This window comes from Salvelinus sp. IW2-2015, linkage group LG31 (assembly GCF_002910315.2).
Source record: "Salvelinus sp. IW2-2015 linkage group LG31, ASM291031v2, whole genome shotgun sequence".
Lineage (NCBI taxonomy): Eukaryota > Metazoa > Chordata > Actinopteri > Salmoniformes > Salmonidae > Salvelinus > Salvelinus sp. IW2-2015.
In genome coordinates, this window is record NC_036870.1 from 27314737 (window position 1) to 27336943 (window position 22207).

The 22207-nt window shown below is 42.7% G+C and overlaps 1 protein-coding gene and 1 long non-coding RNA gene across 3 annotated transcripts; one reads left to right on the forward strand and one right to left on the reverse strand.

The window, feature by feature from the left end:
* The first annotated feature begins 509 nt into the window (after nt 1-509).
* LOC111955714 (polypeptide N-acetylgalactosaminyltransferase 12) lies at nt 510-21055 on the forward strand. Its single transcript, XM_023975995.2, is given in 11 exon segments — nt 510-1603; nt 2209-2378; nt 3633-3822; nt 4134-4319; nt 5330-5447; nt 6002-6178; nt 11415-11546; nt 12614-12727; nt 13773-13931; nt 16882-17008; nt 17011-21055. Coding segments are annotated over 11 exon segments (1809 nt in total). The 5' UTR covers nt 510-1247; the 3' UTR covers nt 17091-21055.
* On the reverse strand, nt 4484-5110 carry LOC139023393 (uncharacterized). Of its 2 annotated transcripts, none has more exons than XR_011474517.1 (3): nt 5041-5110; nt 4685-4814; nt 4484-4550 (listed from the first exon to the last, which is right to left on the reverse strand). It is a non-coding gene; the product is annotated as an uncharacterized lncRNA (long non-coding RNA). The 2 variants fall into 2 exon arrangements; XR_011474516.1 differs by lacking the exon at nt 5041-5110 and adding an exon at nt 4854-4917.
* Nucleotides 21056-22207: the final 1152 nt, after the last annotated feature.

Genomic DNA, 22207 nt, shown 5'->3' on the forward strand with positions numbered 1-22207 from the left:
TTTATGAAAACTTCCTCATCCAGGCTAATATATGTTTTCCTCCAGAGATAGTAAGACAGACAGGTCAGTGTACCATGGTATATTACAACACTCTGGTTACCTTTTCTCTTTGTTGTTTTGACACTAAGAGTATTCAATCAAACAGTATGGCACCCAAATTACCTTCTCACTCTGAACAGTTACCTCAATTATTGATCATTTTCATTTTCTTAAAGATGTTTGCTTCAAACTAGACTATTTAAAATATATTTAGGGCTAAGTGACATTCAACAGTGCTAAGAGAAATAATGTAAGAATATTTGTCCACAATGAAGATGACTTTATTGCACCCGTAAATGTTAAACAAATGTCAAATCATATATTTAATAACACAAGCTCTGTTCATACAAGAACACGGAATATCAGTAGTCTCTTTGGAATCAGTGCATGAAAACTACAGTAAACTACAGTCACGTGATATTGTACTTTTTTTACTACTTGTTGCCAACCCGGAAGCAGTCAATTTAATGCTTCATGCATTTGCATAATTATGAATAGGATATCGAAACGAAGCAGCTGTAACATTGTTAAACTGTAACAATTTTTTTCGTTACAGTTTCCTGGAACGCAGAAGACATTGTTTGCACAGCGTCGTTTGTTGATACAACAACTCGTGACACTGGAGAAAGATTAGTGACTGATAAACTTCTGATAAACTTCTTAAATGTATCGACGTGTATGATTTTGTGCGGCTCGCTAACGGAAACCGTTGAAATGTGTGCGTAGGTTGCAGGTAAAGAGCTACAACGTGACATAGTTAATGTAGGCTACATTGTGTCCATGGCGCGAAGATAAGTAGGGTGCGCAAAATGGATTAGGATTTAGTGCTGCTGGGACAGAATGGACCGCTGGACACATTCATTTGACCTTGATTCTTTTTTTTTTATCTGGGTGTTAATGATAATCCATTTTTAACATCACGTTTATGGAGAAGTCATATTTCAATAAACTTTGACCAAGGAAGTCAATCGCTGGATGACAGAAAACGACCGTTGAAATTTGACTTGGCTAGTAAAATTTGGTCAACCCTGTTAAACATTTCGAAATAAAGTTGATTCAAGCAAAATAGGGGAACTTTTACATTGCACAAAGTTATTATCAGAAGCCAGTTCATGGTGAATTTGGTGGATCTGGTTTGGTAATGCACCATGATGCTGTTGTAGCCTACGGGGTATGAACATATCTCGTGAAGGAGGAAGGGAGACACGATGGCACTTTCCCGGCGAAGGAATCGGTGGAAGTTGATAGTTTGCCTTTTTGCGGCGTCTATAGTGGGATATTTTATTTTAAACAGGCATAATAATCACGGTGACATAGCTGGAACACGTCGAAGAGAGGTTCCCACTGAGCAAGATATTGCAAATGAAATGCTTAAAAAGCCTGTTTATGACAAACCGACGTTGGATTTAAATGCCTTGGGAGAAATGGGCAGAGCTGTCAAATTAAACCTCGTTGGAGAGGAGAAGAGAAAAGAAGAGGAAAGTATTAATAAACACCAGATTAATACCTATGTGAGTGATCTGGTATCTCTCCACCGCAGTCTACCCGAACGTTGGAATCCTCTGTGAGTTTGAGTGTGGTGTTTATGATATTTTCCCAACATTCCCTTGTGATAAGAGTATTTTATAGAGCTTTTCTAAAATATGACTGACTGAATATGAAGGAGCCATCAACCGATTGTGGCAAACCTCGTTGAGTATTTCTAAATGCCTAAATGACAGGCAAGGCAATGCTTGATTTTGCAAGGTTGGATAAAGTCAGATCACTGACAAAGCTCGTTAATTAAACTGTTTATTTTGAGTTTACGAAAGGGCCAGGAATGAGGTATTAAATGACTCGTTGCGTGTTAAGCCATGTGCAAAGAATGAATGAAGTACTGCGGCCATATCTCAGTCAGACATCCAAGCACAAGGGTAACCAACAACATTGACCAAAAACGAACAGATTTTCTTTCTTCCTAGATCAGATCAGCACTCCTACTATTAGACACTTTTTGAATACTGGCCCAGATCTATTAGCCGGGGTGACAGATCTGTTGTGCTATAATTACACTCCTTGTCATGTCAATGACAGTGAGTAAACAATGAGAAGCATGATGGAAAGGGGATGTCTGTGGTCAGGCTTGCTACAGATCTATAACAAGTGAACTCCTTCTCTTTACTTCTCCAGTTGTAAGGACCAGAAGTATGACTATAGGTCATTGCCATCCACTTCAGTGGTGATCGCCTTCTACAACGAGGCCTGGTCCACACTGCTACGTACTGTCCACAGTGTCCTGGAGACCTCACCCGACAGACTGCTACGAGAGGTGGTGCTGGTGGACGACTATAGTGACAGAGGTACAATCATCTATATACATTACCAGTCAAAAGTTTGGACACACCTACTCATTCAAGGGTTTTTCTTTATTTTTACTATTTTCTACATTGTAGAATAATAGTGAAGACATCAAAACTATGAAATACCACATATGGAATCATGTAGTAACCAAAAAAAGAGTTAAACAAATCAAAATATATTTATATTTGCGATTCTTCAAAGTAGCCACCCTTTGCCTGTATGTGCTGATCTAGGACCAGGTGCCTCCTGTCAATGCAATTTGTATTAATTGTGATCTAAAAGGCTAAACTCTTACCCGAGACCCTGTTTGTATGGGCCCAGATTTACAGACATGCTTGGCTAGAGTGACATCACCATCTCTGCCAAAGCCAAAGCGAGCCAATATCTGATGAATATGACATTCAATATGTTAAGGTTAAAGGGATGGTTCACATAGTGCGAACTCATCATCATCAAAGTTTCTGCTCTGTACTGAAAGTGTTCTACCTTGAAAACTTGACTGCTGACATGCACATTTTTGGGGGGATTGTGTTAACAACGGACTAATGAACAAAATACTAAATTAAAGTTTTTAAGTGAACTTTAAATACATTTTAATACCAGTTGGTAAACATGCAGCCTTACTCATAGGCCACTATTTGTCCCTTTCAGCACATGACGTAGTATTGGCCATGGGAGTCGCTCCAAATATTTGATCAGATTTCTGACAAGTAGTTTACATTTTAGGCATTTAGCACCCCTCTTATCCAGAGTCACTTACACTTAGTGCATTCGCATTAAGATAGCTAGGTGGGACAACCACACATCACAGTCATAGTAAATACATGTTTCTTCAAAGTATCTATCAGCAAAGTCAGAGCTAGTAAGGGGGAAAAGAATCAAGTGCCAGTGTTGGTTCACAATTTGTTTTGTTTTTGTGTGCTTTCTTTTAAGGATTAAAAAGTCACCAATATTTACTGAACCTCAAAGGGCATCACTTCCCCATTTGACATTGAGTGGTTCCTTCCATCGCCACTAGATGGTGCTAAATCAGTACTTTTGGAAATACCTATAGTGAAGAAAACATAGTGAAGAAAAGCCTTTCTTACTTGCTTGTCATTATCAATTAAGCCACAAAGCGCAGGCACATCTGTTAGCAGCATTACACATTCTGTACCGTTACACACCCTGTACCTGCATGTTACACACATCCCAGTTGAGGAAATGTACACTCTTGTCATGATACGTAAACAGCCCTTTTGGTTCCCTGTCAGCTCATTTGAAGGAGCCGTTAGAAAACTACATCTCCAGCTTGAAGAAGGTGCATCTGATCCGGGCCAGGAAGAGGGAGGGCCTGGTGCGGGCCAGGCTCTTGGGGGCCTCCATCGCCACGGGCGATGTGCTGACCTTTCTCGACTGCCACTGTGAATGCCACAAGGGCTGGCTGGAGCCCCTGCTCGAGAGGTGAGAAACCCCTTGGTGGGCCAGGCCAGGACTGTTCTTCAGTCTAGTCGTAGGACCTTAGTTTCCACATGTACAGTAGTGCCTCTCTCCATTCCTTCTACTTTGCGGTTGAATGTATTGTGCTGCTGGCTAGATTTGGATATGTGTAGCTATGTGAACTATTTTCCTTACCCACCCCCTTTCACACTAATCCCAAGCCTCCAAAGGCCTGTTCCATATGGTACCTGGTGARGCCTTTCTCTCTGTCGTCACCCTGTTATACTGCAACCCCCTGCCCCATGCTTGCTTCTGCTCTCTTCTCTCTGCCCCAGGATTAAGGAGGAACCGTCCGCTGTGGTGTGTCCCGTCATTGATGTCATCGACTGGAACACCTTCCAGTATCTAGGCAACCCCGGGGAACCCCAGATCGGAGGGTTTGATTGGCGGCTGGTCTTCACCTGGCACTCGGTGCCAGAGTATGAGCAGAAACGCAGGCGCTCTGCCATCGATGTCATCAGGTCTGTGGTACCCTACATTAGAAACAGGCACTATGTCACCAGGTCTGTGGTACCCTTACATGAAACAGGCGCTCTGCCATCGATGTCATCAGGTCTGTGGTACCCTACATTAGACAGGCGCCATATGTCATCAGGTCTGTGGTTCCCTACATTAGAAACAGGCGCTATGTCATCAGGTCTGTGGTACCCTACATTAGAAACAGGGCGCTATGTCATCAGGTCTGTGGTACCCTACATTAGAAACAGGCGCTCTGTCACGATGTCACCGGTCTGTGTACCCTACATTAGAAACAGGGCTCGCCTCGATGTCACAGGTCTGTGGTACCCTACATTAGAACAGGCGCATGTCATCAGGTCTGTGGTACCTACATTAGAAACAGGCGCTATGTCATCAGGTCTGTGGTACCCTACATTAGGACAGGCGCCTCCATCGATGTCATCAGGTTGTGGTACCCTACATTAGAAACAGGCGCTATGTTACCAGGTCTGTGTACCCTACATTAGAACAGGCGCTATTCAGTTCAGGTTGTGTACCCTACATTAGAAACAGGCGCTCTGCCATCGATGTCATCAGGTCTGTGGTACCCTACATTAGAAAGGCGCTATGTCATCAGGTCTGTGGTACCCTACATTAGAAACAAGCGCTATGTCATCAGGTCTGTGGGTACCCTACATTAGAAACAGAGCGCTTCTGCCATTATGTCATCAGCGTCTGTGGTACCCTACATTAGAAACAGGCGCTATGTCATCAGGTCTGTGGTACCCTACATTAGAAACAGGCGCTCTGCCATCGATGTCATCAGGTCTGTGGTACCCTAACAATTTCAGTGTATCGGAGAGGAAAATAGTCTAATCCTCAGTTAACTATCAAGATATAGGTTTAACAATTTGATATGCATATTATGTAGAGATCAACAATTGTTATACATACCATAGGCTATATGATTTATGATAATTATGGAACAAGTTTTCAAGATCTGCTCTGTAAGCTGTGTGTGTTTTGGTCCCAGGTCTCCTACTATGGCTGGTGGGCTGTTTGCTGTCAGTAAGAACTATTTCCATTACCTGGGCACGTATGACACAGGCATGGAGGTGTGGGGAGGAGAGAACCTAGAGTTCTCATTTAGGGTGAGTGTAGGTGAGAGAGAGAACGAGCGAGAGTGTGTGTGTGAGTGAGATTGTGTGTGAGAGCGAGAGTGATACATTTGGGCTTGCTGTACTCTGTGCTGTTTATCCATGCCTTTTTCCTGACGTTTCTGTGATAAGTTAAAAACCCACTGGAATCCAGTAACCCATGGTCACCATACTGTTGTGAAATATGTGGGGATTCACACAAGGCTGCAATGTTTACACTTTCATTATATAACTAGGTCACCACTATGCCATTTTGGATAAAGAAAATGTTCCCTAATCAAAATTACATTAAGAACTTTGAACCAAAAGTTACCTCTGTCAATTAAGGTTCCGCAGTCAATAAAGTTGCAACGTTTGACGAATTTAAACCAGCACAGAGGTCATGTTTTCCTTCAGTTACTTCCTGTGGGAAAGAACCAAACCGCCATACAACAACAGAACTCCCTCCCCTTTTAGAAAGACACACAAAGCTGTCCATTGTGCTGCCTGATTGAATCATGGTGTGTAGCTAATCATGTCCTCGTGTTGCTGTTGTTGTTGTTATTTAGATCTGGCAGTGCGGGGGCAGCCTGGAGATCCACCCCTGCTCCCACGTGGGCCATGTCTTCCCCAAGAAGGCCCCCTATTCGCGGAGTAAGGCCCTGGCCAACAGCGTGCGTGCTGCTGAGGTCTGGATGGACGACTACAAGGAGTTGTACTACCACCGTAACCCGCACGCTCGCCTGGTAGGCCAGCCCTGAACAGGGACTAGCGAAAGCTAGCAAAATGTGTGGCTTTTGAAAGTGCATGGTGCTGTGATTGTGGGTCAGGACCAGTAGTGTATGGTGCTGTGATTGTGGGTCAGGACCAGTAGTGTATGGTGCTGTGATTGTGGGTCAGGATCAGAAAGTGATGGTGCTGTGATTGTGGGTCAGGACCAGTAGTGTATGGTGCTGGTGATTGTGGGTCAGGACCAGTAGTGTATGGTGCTGTGATGTGGGTCAGGACAGAGTGTATGGTGCTGTGATTGTGGGTCAGGACCAGTAGTGTATGGTGCTGTGATTGTGGGTCAGGACCATAGTGTATGGTGCTGTGATTGTGGTCAGGATCAGAAGTGTATGGTGCTGTGATTGTGGGTCAGGATCAGTAGTGTATGGTGCTGTGATTGTGGTCAGGACAGTAGTGTATGGTGCTGTGATTGTGGGTCAGGATCAGAAGTGTATGTGCTGTGATTGTGGGTCAGGATCAGTAGTGTATGGTGCTGTGATTGTGGGTCAGGATCAGTAAGTGTATGGTGCTGTGATTGTGGGTCAGGATCAGTAGTGTATGGTGCTGTGATTGTGGTCAGGATCAGAAGTGTATGGTGCTGTGATTGTGGGTCAGGATCAGTAGTGTATGGTGCTGTGATTGTGGGTCAGGATCAGAAGTGTATGGTGCTGTGATTGTGGGTCAGGATCAGAAGTGTATGTGCTGTGATTGTGGGTCAGGAGAAGTGTATGGTGCTGTGATTGTGGGTCAGGATCAGTGGTATGGTGCTGTGATTGTGGGTCAGGATCAGTATGTATGGTGCTGTGATTGTGGGTCAGGATCAGAAGTGTATGGTGCTGTGATTGTGGTCAGGATCAGTAGTGTATGGTGCTGTATTGTGGGTCAGGATCAGAGTGTATGGTGCTGTGATTGTGGTCAGGACCAGTAGTGTATGTGCTGTGATTGTGGGTCAGGACCAGTAGTGTATGGTGCTGTGATTGTGGGTCAGGATCAGAAGTGTATGGTGCTGTGATTGTGGGTCAGGACCAGTAGTTCAGGTGGTAATAGTTTGTTGTATGCATGCACACGCTTTTCAAAGTAGTGATCAAATTCACATAAAAGCATGGCTCTGAGGAGCACAACTTCCATTCACACGTGTGGATCATACCTTACCTATGGTTAAGAGCAGCCATCCTACACTGAAAGAAGGGAAAAGACCTTCATATTATATTTTTTACCTCTAAGACACACACAACACACACACACACACACACACACACACACAACACACCACACACAACACACAACACACACACACACACACACCAACACACTTCTCCCCGCCCCCTGCTCTGTAAATGCTCCCCTGATTGAGTGACACTTGTGATGCATGAGGACGGGACACACAAGGTGACACTCCGTCCGGTGTGAGATTACCATCGAGAGGCACAGCTCCACGCAGCGACAGTGGGCATCACCCACCCACCCTTCAGTTAGTCAGAGATGCTCTGTTCCACCCCAACCCAGGTGCCAGGCTGCCAGCAGGCCTGGGTTCAAATACTAGTTGAAATTATTTAAAATACTTCAACTGGGCTTGATTTAGCTTGCCTGGTGCAATGGAACCAATGGAATAGTTAGAAAATTGCAAACTTTGCCCATCTGGGACTCCTGGCAGGCTAAAGCAAATGCAAACAAACGCAAAAAGTATTTGAAAGATTTCTAATAATATTTGAACCCAAGTCTGCCAGGGTACCATGCTGCCAGTGTGTGGCACTCTAAACGAAACACGGATCAGATGGCACTCAGCTTTCTGAGAGGAGGTTGACATGCCAAGTGGGAAGTGCTAGGCAGAACTCTACCTTCTCCACAAACACCAATTTGCTCTCGCTCTCTCTCGCTCTCGCCCTCTCTCCCTCGCTCGCTCTCTCTCTCCCTCGCTCTCTCTCTCCCTCGCTCTCTCTCTCCCTCGCTCTCTCCCTCCCTCGCTCTCGCCCTCTCTCTCCCTCGCTCTCTCTCTCCCTCGCTCGCTCTCTCTCTCCCTCGCTCTCTCTCTCCCTCGCTCTCTCTCTCCCTCGCTCTCTCTCTCTCCCTCCCTCGCTCTCGCTCGCTCTCACTCTCGCTCTCGCTCTCTCTCTGTGTGTGTGCTCTCTGCCTGGCATTCAGGTGAAGGGGAATGTGCCAGTCTGACCTTTTCAGTAGAACACAATATGAGATACAATCGCTCTCAAGAATCCAGTGATTCAAATTGATAAAGCTCCTGTCAAGCAATGGGATGTTGTTTTCTAATGGTTGGACTAATATTCCTCAGGGGCTTGTTTCCTGTTCAACTTTTAATTCACACCAGTTGAAACCTCCATTTTACTACTTACTAACAGAAATCCCGGTTGGAGCGTTCCCGGATGTCCTGCTTATTCCTTCCTGATTCCAGGAATCTTCTAACTCGGGATGTCTGGAAAACCTGGGATGGTTGGAAAGTTTTTGTAAGCCTAATAATTCCTCTTAGACTGCCCCCTACTGGCCCTTACTGCCCCACCCTCCTGTCTCCCCTGACTTGATTATCTTCCTTTTCTGGGGTCTAAATCAATTGATGGGCAATCAATTAGAGATGTTCAGGCATGCCGCTCCCATCTTTCATCCTGTGGCGTTGCTCACCTTCCTCCAACAGTAGGGGGCAGTCACCTTCCTCCAACAGTAGGGGGCAGTCACCTTCCTCCAACAGTAGGGGGCAGTCACTTTCCTCCAACAGTAGGGGGCAGTCACCTTCCTCCAACAGTAGGGGGCAGTCACCTTCCTCCAACAGTAGGGGGCAGTCACCTTCCNCCTTCCTCCAACAGTAGGGGGCAGTCACCTTCCTCCAACAGTAGGGGGCAGTCACCTTCCTCCAACAGTAGGGGGCAGTCACCTTCCTCCAACAGGGGCTTGTCTCCAAACAGATGTTCCTGTCCCCAACACTCCTCTGTGGACCATAACTAACACCTAACAATCCCTCTGGACCAGTAGGAATTTAGGGTTTCAGAAACACAGTAAACCACCACACAGAAATAAATAATTGCTGATATTGTAATGCTAATTGGGTTACCTCAAAATGTCCAGGTTTTCCAGAAATCCTGGTCGAAGGATTCCAGATTTCCTGCTTATTCCCCTCCTGATCTCTATTATTAAGGAACTTTCGAGGTTCTGCTTGCCTAAGTTAGAATACCTCAGGATAAGCTATAGACCATACTATTTTCCAAGAGAGTTTTCAGCTATGGGGCGGGTCGAGGGCTTCAAGTTCCTCAATGTCCACATCACTAAAGATCTATCATGGTCCAAACACACCAACACAGTCATGAAGAGGGCACGACAACATCTCTTCCCCCTCAGGAGGCTGAAAAGATTTGGCATGGGCCTCATATCCTCCAAACGTTCTATAGCTGCACCATTGAGAGCATCTTGACTGGCTGCATCACCGCTTGGTATGGCAACTGCTTGGCATCCGACCGTACGGCCCAGTACATCACTGGAGCATAGCTCTCTGCCGAGCTCCATGTATCCTCTATACCAGGCAGGTAGGCCCTAAAAAATGGCAAATGTTCCAGCCACCCAAGTCATACACTGTTCTCTCTGCTACCGCACGGCAAGTGGTGCCGATGCACCAAGTCTAGAACCAACAAGACCCTGAACAGCTTCTCCCCCCGAGCCATAAGACTGCTAAATAGTTAGTCTGGGTAGCTATTTGATTAGCTATCTATATTGACCCTTTTTGCACAAACCTTTTGGACTCCTTGCAAACAGTGCTGCTACTGTTTATTATGTCACTTTATTCCTCGTTATATGTACAGTTGAAGTTGGACGTTTACATACACCTTGGCCAAATACATTTAAACTCAGTTTTTCACAATTCCTGACATTTAATCAGAGTAAAAATTCCCTGTCTTAGGTCAGTTAGGATCACCACTCTATTTTAAGAATGTGAAATGTCAGAATAATAGTAGAGTGATTTATTTCAGCTTTTATTTCTTTCATCACATTCACAGTGGGTCAGAAGTTTACATACACTCAATAAGTATTTGGTAGCATTGCCTTTAAATTGTTTAACTTGGCAAATGTTTCGGGTAGCCATCCACAAGCTTCCCACAATAAGTTGGGTGAATTTTGGCCCATTCCTCCTGACAGAGCTGGTGTAACTGAGTCAGGTTTGTAGGCCTCCTTGCTCGCACACGCTTTTTCAGTTCTGCCCACAAATCTTCTATGGGATTGAGGTCAGGGCTTTGTGATGGCCACTCCAATACCTTGACTTTGTTGTCCTTAAGCCATTTTGCCACAACTTTGGAAGTATGCTTGGGGTCATTGTCCATTTGGAAGGCCCATTTGCGACCAAGCTTTAACTTCCTGAATGATGTCTTGAGATGTTGCTTCAATATATCCACATGATTGTGGTGTTCTTTGGCTTGCAAGCATCCCCCTTTTTCCTCCGAACATAACGATGGTCATTATGGCCAAACAGTTCTATTTTTGTTTCATCAGGCCAGAGGACATTTCTCCAAAAAGCATGATCTTTGTCCTCATGTGCAGTTGCAAACCGTAGTCTGGCTTTTTTATGGTGGTTTTGGAGCAGTGCCTTCTTCCATGCTGAGCGGCCTTTCAGGTTATGTCGATATAGGACATATAAATTAGATGTCCTAACCGACTTTCCGAAGCCATAGTTTGTTAACAAGACATTTGTGGAGTGGTTGAATAACGAGTTTTAATGACAACAACCCAAGTGTATGTAAACTTCCTACTTCAACTGTACATACTGTATAGCGACTCAGTACTGGTACCTTGTGTATATAGCCAAGTTATCGTTACTCAGTGTATTTATTATTACTTGTTTGACTTTTCTATTATTTCTCCATATTCTTTTTCTTTGCATTGTTGGGAAGGGCTCGTGAGCAGTGGGCAGTGTTTGTGTGTGTGTGTGGGAGGAGTGCTTACGTTTGAGTTGAGATTGTGTACAACAAAAGAGGAGTGTGATGCAAAAGTCTGTTTTTGTAGTGTCAGTGTATGTGGTGGTTTTGTGATTTGTGTGTTTATGGGAACTTTTGAAAAACCATAGATGGTGCTGTTTGTCAGTTCACAGAATAATACCCAGAGACTCAAACAGACAGGAAGTCAGTTGAACATTTACTTCTGAGCTTGACTTCATGACTGCATGGCCTCAAAATAAATAGAATTATATAATTTTAAAGTCTCTTGTTTTGTTGTTGTTGTCAGGAAGCCTTTGGGGACGTGACAGACAGGAGGAGGCTCAGGACCCAGCTGGGATGTAAGGACTTCAAGTGGTACCTGGAGAACATCTATCCTGATATCCACGTCCCTGAGGACAGGCCTGGGATGTTTGGAATGGTGAGGAGAATGCTACCATTTTGACTCCAAGGTTGTATTAGTTAGGCACCAAACAGAAGGTTCTATTAGTTAGGCACCAAACAGAAGGTTGTATTAGTTAGGCACCAAACAGAAGGTTGTATTAGTTAGGCACCAAACAGAAGGTTGTATTAGTTAGGCACCAAACAGAAGGTTCTATTAGTTAGGCACCAAACAGAAGGTTCTATTAGTTAGGNCAAACAGAAGGTTCTATTAGTTAGGCACCAAACAGAAGGTTCTATTAGTTAGGCACCAAACAGAAGGTTGTATTAGTTAGGCACCAAACAGAAGGAAACAGACTGAAACTACCTGAACCTGTCCAATAAGAAACACGTGTTGTCGTTTTCAACCCAGGCGACCTCATCTTCTATGGAATTGAGGTCAGGGCTTTGTGATGGTGCACAGTGTAAAAGTGCACAGTGTAACTCAAGTGAAAGTCACCCAGTAAAATGCTACTTGTCTTAAGGTATTTGGTTTTAAATATACTTAAGTATCAAAAGTAAATGAATTGCTAAAATGACCTTAAGTATCAAAAGTAAAAGTATAAATCATTTTAACTTCCTTATATTAAGTAAACCAGACAACCCTATGTTTTTTTGTTAACGGATAGCCAGGGGCACACTCCAACACTCAGACATAACTTACGAACTAAGTGATTGTGTTTAGTGAGTCCACCAGATCAGAGGCAGTAGGGATGACCATGGATGTTCTCTTGATAAGTGTGTGAATTGGACCATTTTCCTGTCAAAATGTAACAAGTACTTTTGGGTGTCAGGAAAAATGTATGGAGTAAAAAGTACATTATTTTCTTTAGGAATGTAGTAAAGTCAAAGTTGGCTAAAATATAAAAAAGTACAGATACCAAAAAACCCGACATAAGTAGTACTTTAAAGTATTTTTACTTAAGTAAATGTACCACATTAATGAATCTGTGTTTATTAACACACACTCAAGTGTGTTATCATAGACAAGTTGACTGAACTTTCCCTTGACTCCCCACACTCATAGCTGTATTTTAACAGCAACATCTGCATGTTGTTTCCCTTTAGCTGAAGAACAGAGGCATGTCCAGCTACTGCTTTGACTACAACCCTCCTGACGACCATAACCTGGTGGGCCACCGGATCATCCTCTACCCCTGTCATGGCATGGGACAAAACCAGGTAGCTATGGCTCCATCTTTAGTCTCCATGTCCTTCATTTAAAACCAGGTAGCTATGGCTCCATCTTTAGTCTCCATGTCCTTCATTNAACCAGGTAGCTATGGCTCCATCTTTAGTCTCCATGTCCTTCATTTAAAACCAGGTAGCTATGGCTCCATCTTTAGTCTCCATGTCCTTCATTTAGTAGTGGTTCAGACACTGGTGTGCTAGCCTATATTGTTTTCAGGACTGCAGTGATTGTTGTCTAGTGTTGTTAGCTTAGATTTTTGTTTAGCATTTTTTTTAATTGAACCTTTTTTTAACTAGGCAAGTCAGTTAAGAACAAATTACGTCTCATCAGCTGTCATGGTTAAACAATGCTTACAGTGCTTTCATGGCTAATAGCCTAACACCTTGACCAAACCGGCCCTGCACGTGCATTTGCGTGCGCATGTTGATTTTGTCTACACCCAGCAGACGGGTTCATAACGCGCAGATTAAAATGCCTAACCAACTATATTAGTTTGGGGACAGGTTGAAACACATGAAGCATTCATGGACATTTAGCTAGCTTGCTGTTGCTAGATCATTTGTCCAGGAAGGAAAGCTTTGGATTATTTTACCTTCTTCTTTTGGTGGATCTTTGTAGAATTTAACCTATTTTGAGTCATACAAAGTCGTGTGTTCTCTACTCTGACCATTAGTCCACAGATAAAGGAGAAACCTAGTTAGTTTTCTTTGATTTAATCTCTCCTCGTTCATCTTTTAATCACCCACGTGGGTTAGTATGCTCGTGAAAACCAATGAGTAAATGGGAGAGGCGAAACTTGAATGTAATGGTCATTTGATTTTTAACTTGGCCTGGCAGACAGCATGTGGTAATGGAAATGATATTTGACTCAGGGCTTCAGATTATAATGCACATTGACAAGTACAAAATGATTATGTGTATTTGGACCAAGATGAAAGTGAAGAAAACAGGTATCATCGTGTGTGAGGTCAGCTGTATGGAACACAACAAAAACTCCACGAACCACGCACACGCTCTTCGTCTCTCCTGTTGCAGTTTTTTGAGTACTCCAATGAGAGTAGGGAGATCCGCTATAACACCAGGGAGCCAGCAGGGTGCGCTGTGGGGGACGCTGTCTCCAACTACCTGACCGTGCACCTGTGCAGGAAACCCCGGCAGACTGTACCACAGGACCAGAAGTTTGTCCTCAGAGAGGTGAGCTGTATGGAGACTGTGTGTTCATCCCACGTCATGGCAGCAAACAGGGAGCAGAGGAAAGGGTCAGTGGTGGATGGTGGCCAGAGATATAGGTGTACAGGAATTTTGTAATGGAATCAATGTTTTTAAAATGTATTTAACCTTTATTTTAACTAGGCAAGTCAGTTAAGAACAAATTCTTATTTTCAATGACGGCCTAGGAACAGTGGGTTAACTGCCTTGTTCAGGGGCAGAACGGCAGATTTTTACCTTGTCAGCTCGGGGATTCGAACTAGCAACCTTTCGGTTACTGGCCCAAAACTAGGCTACCTGCCGTGTAAGGGTATCAAACACATGGAAATCATATGTTTTGATACCGTTCCATTCAACCATTACAAAGAACCAGTCCTCTTAGATCTCTGTCCACCAGCCTCCTCTGAAGAAGGTGGAGAGGGGAGTAGAAAACCCAGATGAACACATGGATGTACAGTGCCATCAGAAAGTATTCACACCCCTGGACTTTTTCCACATTTTGTTGTGTTACAGCCTGAATTTAAAATGGATTAAATGTAGATTTTTTGTGTGTCCCTAATCTACACAAAATATCCCATAATGTCAAAGTGGAACTATATGTTTACAAATGTTTACAAATTAATTAAAAATGAAAAGCTGAAATGTCTTGAGTCTAAGTATTCAACCATTTTTGTTATGGCAAGCATAAATAAATTCATGAGTAAGAGTGTACTTAAATCACATAAGTTGCATGGACTCACTCTGTGTGCAATAATTTTGTGTAACATGATTTTTAAATGACTACCCCATCTCTGTACCCCACACATACAATTATCTGTAAGGTCACTCAGTGTATTTGTGAATTTGAAGCACAGACTCAGCCACAAAGGCCAGGAAGGGTTTTCCAATGGTTTGCAAAGAAGGGCAACTATTGGTAGATGGGTCAAAAAAAACAACACACACACTTAAGTGCTGCTTTGAGCATGGTGCAGTTATTAATTACACTTTGGATGGTGTATCAATACACCCAGTCACTACAAAGATACAGGCGTCCTTCCTAACTCAGTTACTGGAGAGGAAGGAAACTTCTCAGGGATTTCATCATGAGCCCAATGGTGATCTGACTAGTGGTTAGAGCGTTTGGCCAGTAACCGAAATAGTATTTTGAGTAGATTGTTGACAAAAATTGACAACACATTCCGTTTTAATCGCACTTTGTAACACAACAAAATGTGGGGGAAATCAAGGGGTTCTGAAGGCAGTATATACAGTAGAGTACAGTACGGGTGTAGCTAAATGTTGGTTTTCACTAAGCACTCTTGTGTTCTGTCTGTTCTGTTGATTTTCTGGTTGGAGCGGCCTCGATGCATTCAGAGCATGTTCAAAGGGAAGCTTTGACAAATACTCACATTAAGCCCTCTCCTCTCTCAGCTCTCATTTTTCTCTCAGCGCTACCTCGCTCTATCAAATCAATTCAATTCAAAGGGCCTTATTGGCACGGGAAACATATGTTAACATTGCCAAAGCAAGTGAAATAGATAATAAACAAAACTGAAATAAACAATCAAAAATGAACAGTAAACATTCCAAACACAAACAGTCCTGGGGTTGTTTGTGAACAGAGCCCAATGACTAGCTTGCTTAGGGGAATCTTCTCTAGGTTAATCTCTCTGTACGTGATGGCTTTATCTATCTCTCTCCCTCTCAGCTCTCCCATTTTCACTCTCTCTCTCAGCTCTCCCATTTTCACTCTCTCTCTCAGCTCTCCCATTTTCACTCTCTCTCTCAGCTCTCCCATTTTCACTCTCTCTCTCAGCTCTCCCATTTTCACTCTCTCTCTCAGCTCTCCCATTTTCACTCTCTCTCTCAGCTCTCCCATTTTCACTCTCTCTCTCAGCTCTCCCATTTTCACTCTCTCTCAGATCTCCCATTTTCACTCTCTTTCAGCAGTACCTCTGTCAGCACTCTCTCTCGCTCTTTCTTTCTCTTTCTCGAGTCCTTATCCTCCAGATACAGACTCATCCCAGTATCACTATAGTATATGTTAATAGCCCTAGTCTCTCTCTGGAGTAGGGGTCACATGATCAAATAATGTCTTCTGGATAGCTTTGATGTATCTCAGGTGATAAGTGTTTTTGTGGCGTTTGGTACACAATGGATCATAAAGCATTGAGGTAGCCTATTGCCTGGGTGCACAGTCCATGCTTGTTGTGGTAGTTTAGTACAGGTATGTGTTCAGTGTTTCCAGCAGGGGAGCAACTTTCACTGGGGATGGGTGTAAGTCCCCCCCACATTTGCATTTTTGTCCCCCCCCAGTTTTATCATTGGAATGTGATACAAAACAAGGCCACGGTGTGCTTTAGGACCATGCCGACGTCTCCGAGCGGTCGGGTAGGCTGTTTGAAATGTTTATCAGACTGGATAAAAAAATAAATGATGTCCCTCCCACTTCTAAAATCAAAGTTGCTCCCCTGGTTTCCAAACATGTTAATAGCTAGAGAGAGAGAGCAATTGACAGAAGGCTAGGGACAGTTTCTGACTTTTTACACTGCACAGCTCCCCTCTCTGTAATGCCTGTATGTAGTCTCTTGTTCCTGGATGTAGTCTACACACCAGTGGTTCACAACTTCACTTCTCCAGGGTTGTAGCCAGTCCTACTGCTGTTAAAATCTTATTTTTTTATTGATTGGCTAGTGAGTCCACAGACTTGGTTGTTTAGGTAGATATTAGTTGGTTAAAGGGAAGGATTAAGACCAGCATTAGTTAATAGGGACCAGCATTAGTTAATAGGGACCAGCATTAGTTAATAGGGACCAGCATTAGTTAATAGGCCTTAAGGACAGTGCTTCTCTACTCTATACTAGTGGTCCATTTGGCCTGGCTTGTAAAATAGATTATATTTCAATAACCTGTTTTAAATAAAGGTAACATGTTTTTAATAACTCCTTTCCACTAGGACGACACCCTCTACCATTTGATGACGCAGAAGTGCGTCCAGGCCGTGGACAAGACTGACAACGGCACCCCTGCCCCTGCCCTGCGGCCTTGCTCAGACCACGCCAACCAGAAGTGGTTTTTTGAGGAGAGGGGGGCGTAGTGGAGCGGGCCAGCCGAAATCCCTATCCCTGGGGTAGAGGGTCAACCAAACTCTTACCCCTGGGATAGAGGGTGAGGGTTGGAGGGCCCCCAAGACCAATACTCAGGTCCAGCGCCCTTATGCCGTGGAGATGACCTGGGTCGTAGTCACTAGATACAAAACAGAAGAAAATGGTCCAAAACGGCGAGGTTCTAATCATTTGTTTTCTGTTGCACATTGTTTGTAAATGTTGTGCTCTAATGAATATGACCCTGGTCAGGCGAAACCGTTCTCACCTCCTGTATCTATGCACAACCGTGTGCTTGCTGGACAACGTCAACATTGACGTTTTCGCACATTTGATATTAACTCATACCACATCTACTTCCCAAATCTTTTTTTGTCGATATTTGTTGTGAAAACCTGGGAGACGAAGGATGTTGGAATGGACTGGGATATTTAACACATTTTTATGTGTGGGATTTAATGACCTGTCTGTTCATCTGACTGAAAGCCACTCCTACTTTTTATTCTCACTTTCGTTCTTACCTCTCTCTTTCTCTGGAACACAGGACCACTTAGCAGCTGGTAGTGGATGTTTTTGGCATTGCAGTGATCATGACAGACTCTTATGTACTTGCGCATTACATTATAGCTGGAAATCTCAGACTCAACCTCTAGACGGAGCCAAAGCTTCCATCTTGTGTGCTGATCTTTTTCACTCCATCCAGCATGTTCTCAGCTCAGTGACGTGAGTGGTTAATTGTTCAGGTATTTTTGGGAGCCTAGTATTTTGTTTTATACATATTTTATTTTTTAAATACGTGCTTACTACTTCAACCAGTCCCTCCAAGATTTATTTWAATTTTTTGTGATATTTTCGGGCAAAATAATCTTGCATGGCAGTATGCAACAATTGTGTTCAATTTGTCGCGAAAGTGCGCTGACGAGAGAAACATTTGTTGCGGTGTAGCTTGATTGAACCATATTATGCTGTGATTGGTTAATTTGCGCCCCCTCTTTTTGTACTGCGGTGATGGATTTGTTTTATGCGGTAAAATTGCAATGATTTGACTTTTTTTATGCAGAAATTAGTGTGGTGATTGGTCAAATTTGCAAGCCCTCGCAAAATATGTGATGAAATTTTTGATTGCACACAAAACAATTGCGATGACAGAATCGTGGAGGGGCTTTATAACTTTCGATTGGCTCCGCTTCTAGGCTTAAGACAACACACAGTACCTCTTTAGCCACACGATTACTGGTAGTAGGAGAAATTCCACTCCGGTCTTTAGTTGTGTTCATGAATCACAATTATGAATTTGGATAACTCACGGTAAGCAATTTAAACATTTCTGAAAGAAGGAATACTTGTGGTTTTTCATTGTTTTTTGGTCTAACATGCATCTTGTCAATGCAGTTGACTCCTAGTGAGATTGTTATTTTCCTAATAGAGTGAAGCTACTAAGACTTAACGTAGCTATATTGGGTGTGTTAATTATATTATAATTCTTGTTTATTTTAAATGATATATTTACTCAATGTTTATTTACTTACTTATTGATCATCGTTGATGTCAGCGTGGATTTATTAATTCAGCACTAAGTTAAATGAGCCACTTGACTTTATGTATTGCAACTGCAATAACAAATGGGGAAAACAATTGTTGACAATAAATGTTCCTTAAGGCCATCATTTGGGCCATTTTACCCAGAAGTGCCTTACCTGATGCAAAAAGAGATATGGAAAGATACGCWTGGAATTCTAAAACAAATCCACATTTTTATTAAAAGAGATTAAGGACAAATCTCAAATGATACCTACCTTATCCCTATATAGTGTACTATAGTGCAGGGGTACTCGCCTACTATTTGAGAAGGTCCGGTCACATACATTTCCTCTGTGGCAATGGTCCGGATGGATATTGTAATTTGTCGTAGTAACAAACCCCAACGTTGCGACCCCCAAGCTGTTCAAACTGTTTACACCCCTCTTTTTGCCAGATATAAAAAATAAAGTTGCTGTTTTTTAAAACAAATTTCCTGCAATTCTACACATGTTGACATGTCTTATGTGTGTTCATATGATACCTGAGTGGCTCAACAAAATCACCCGGGGTTCCCTTGGGATGGAGGCCCCTGGGCATGTAATCTGGCCACGATAACTACAAGATGTAGGTAGCTGGTTAGCCTAACTTTCCTATCTAGTTGACATGCGCTAGTGGTAATTAACTGGACATTTTTCTGACCGGTTATAAATAGCTCTCTAAGGTCTGTCAGTGGAGGAAGGAAAACTGTCCATACACAACCAAATTTCCAGAAATTGCCTTGTGCATTTWWAAAAAAAATCTTTATTTTAACAGGGAAAACAGACTGAGACCTGGATCTCTTTTACGGCTGTGCCCTGTGTAAACATGTTGACATGTACAGTTTTAGACATACAGACAAGAACATTTCAAAACATACACAATTCAACAGAAACAATCACAGACAACATCATATTGATCCTCCATAARCATTTTAAAATGGGCAAGGGACACCAGAGTGTCTAACTTAAGTTGGATCTGCAGTTTGTTCCATRAATAAGGTGCAAAGGAACTGAAGGCAGTCCTACCCAACTCTGTGGAGACYGCAGGAGTCTCTAATGTAATCCACATCTGTGATCTGGTTTTAAAATTAGTACATCTTGTGGAAATTAATGATGATATATATGGAGGTAGTTTTAAAAGAAGTGCTTTATAAATAAACAAGAGASCATGTTGCTCTCGCCTCACAGATAGAGAGACCCAACCCACATGTTGATATAGGATACAGTGATGAGTTCTGTAACTATCACCCGTGATAMACCTGAGTGCACAATGGTAAATAGCATCCAGTGGTTTTAATGTGTTTGCCGATGCATGCATATAGATAATATCACCATTCTACTATTATAACTCAACAGTAAGTTTCATTTCCCCAAAAATAAATACTATTTATTTATTTAGTCAGGACCTGCGGTCCGTATTGACCCTGTTCTGGGTCCAGATCCGGAACCGCCAGTTGGCTGCTATAGGGCGTAAGGTGTCATTTGAGATATAGCCTAAGTGTACTTTAAGATTGATATCTTATGCAAGGAGATTGTGGGTGAATGGAGTGCTGCATTGATCCCTGTTCGCTTAGCCTAGTGGTATGGCTGTTGCGTTTAGGGGGACGTTGGACACACACACGCATACACACACACACACACACACACACACAGGAGTTTACGTGCAGGATCTCTGGATCACTTCAATTGAAATAGGGATATGAGATTTGATTTATACCTTTTTATATCCCATGGCCACAGTTCATAACATGTTTTCTAAGTACATTGACAAGAGTCAGTTTTATTTAAACACGACCGGGTGAATCACAATATGTCAACCTATTGATTTTGGACAGGGTCCAAAGTAGTGCACTATAGAGTACCATTTGGGATGCAGACATATTTTTGCACCAGGGAGTTGAATAAATATTGTTTTTCCTGAGTTATAGTAGCGTTATTTACGGTTTTCTTAGTCATCTGGTATTCCAGGCATGTCCCTACATTGTAAAAMGTGTTTTATTGTATGTTATTTGACATGGTATATGGCCGCAGCAAAATTGATAAGTGACCATTCACCTGGTTTGCTTAATATCTTTCTGGCAGGTCATAGAATGGCGCGGCGCTCCTCTATCACCGTACATCATAAAGTGTGATGTTCTGTCTGTTTGGGACACAGTACTCTGGATGCATCCCACATGGCACTCTGTTCTCTATGTTGAGAACTACTTTTTAAAATCAATATGCTGGATCCAACTGGATTTTATTTTAATGCTGTTCATTCCATGTGGCCTTTACCATCATAAAACAAATGTGTTATTAATTCAAGATATGTTTAGGAACTGTCCATAAAATGGAATCGATTGGATGAAACTGAGTTTGTAATCATATTAATGTACCATTTTTTTCTAGTACCATTCTGGAAAAAGTATTTAATGTGTAATGTTTAATTTCTGAATAATAATACAAAGTAAAACTTTTAAGAATTGTATTCTTGGTTGGTATGTATGTATTTTCTTCAAACCACATCAGGTACCAGTCAAAAGTTTGGACACACCTACTCATTCAAGGGTTTTCCTTTATTTTTTACTATTAAAAAATAGTAGTCACCTGGAATGCATTCCAATTAACATGTGTGCCTTGTTTAATTTGTGGAATTCCATATTATGTCAAGAACAGCTCAAATAAGCAAAGAGAAAAGACAGTCCATCATTACTTTAAGACATGAAAAGACATAAAATTTCAAGAACTTTGAAAGTTCCTTCAAGTGCAGTCACAAAAACGATCAAGCGCTATGATGAAACGCTCCTATGAGGACCGCCACAGGAAAAGAAGAACCAGAGTTTCCTCTGCTGCAGAGGATAAGTTCATTTAGAGTTACCGGCCTCAGAAATTGCAGCCAAAATAAATACTTCAGAGTTCAAGTAACAGACACATCTCAACATCAATTGTTTAGAGGAGACTGCGTGAATCAGTCCTTCATTGTCAAATTGCTGCAAAGAAACCACTACTAAAGGACACCAATAAGAAGAAGACACTTGCATGGGCCAAGAAACACGAGCAATGGACATTAGACCAGTGGAAATCTGTGCTTTGGTCTGAGGAGTCCACATTTTAGATTTTTGGTTCCAACGGCCATGTCTTTGTGAGACGAGAGAGTAGGTGAACGGATGATCTCTGCATGTGTGGTTCCCATCGTGAAGCATGGAGGAGGAGGTGTGATGGTGGGGGTGCTTTGCTGGTGACACTGTTTGTGATTTATTTAGAATTCAAGGCACACTTAACCAGCATGGCTACCACAGAATTCTACAGGGATACGCCATCCCATCTGGTTTTGCGCTTAGTGAGACTATCATTTGTTTTTCAACAGGACAATGACCCAACACACCTCCAGACTGTGTAAGGGCTATTTGACCAAGAAGGAGAGTGATGGAGTGCTGCATCAGATAACCTGGCCTCCATAATCATCCGACCTCTACCCAATTTGAGATGGTTTGGGATGAGTTGGACCGCAGAGTGAAGGAAAAGCAGCCAACAAGTGCTCAGCATATGTGGGAACTCCTTCACGACTGTTGGAAAAGCTTTCCACGCGAAGCTTGTTGAGAGAAGTAGGCAAAGGGTGGCTACTTTGAAGAATCTCAAA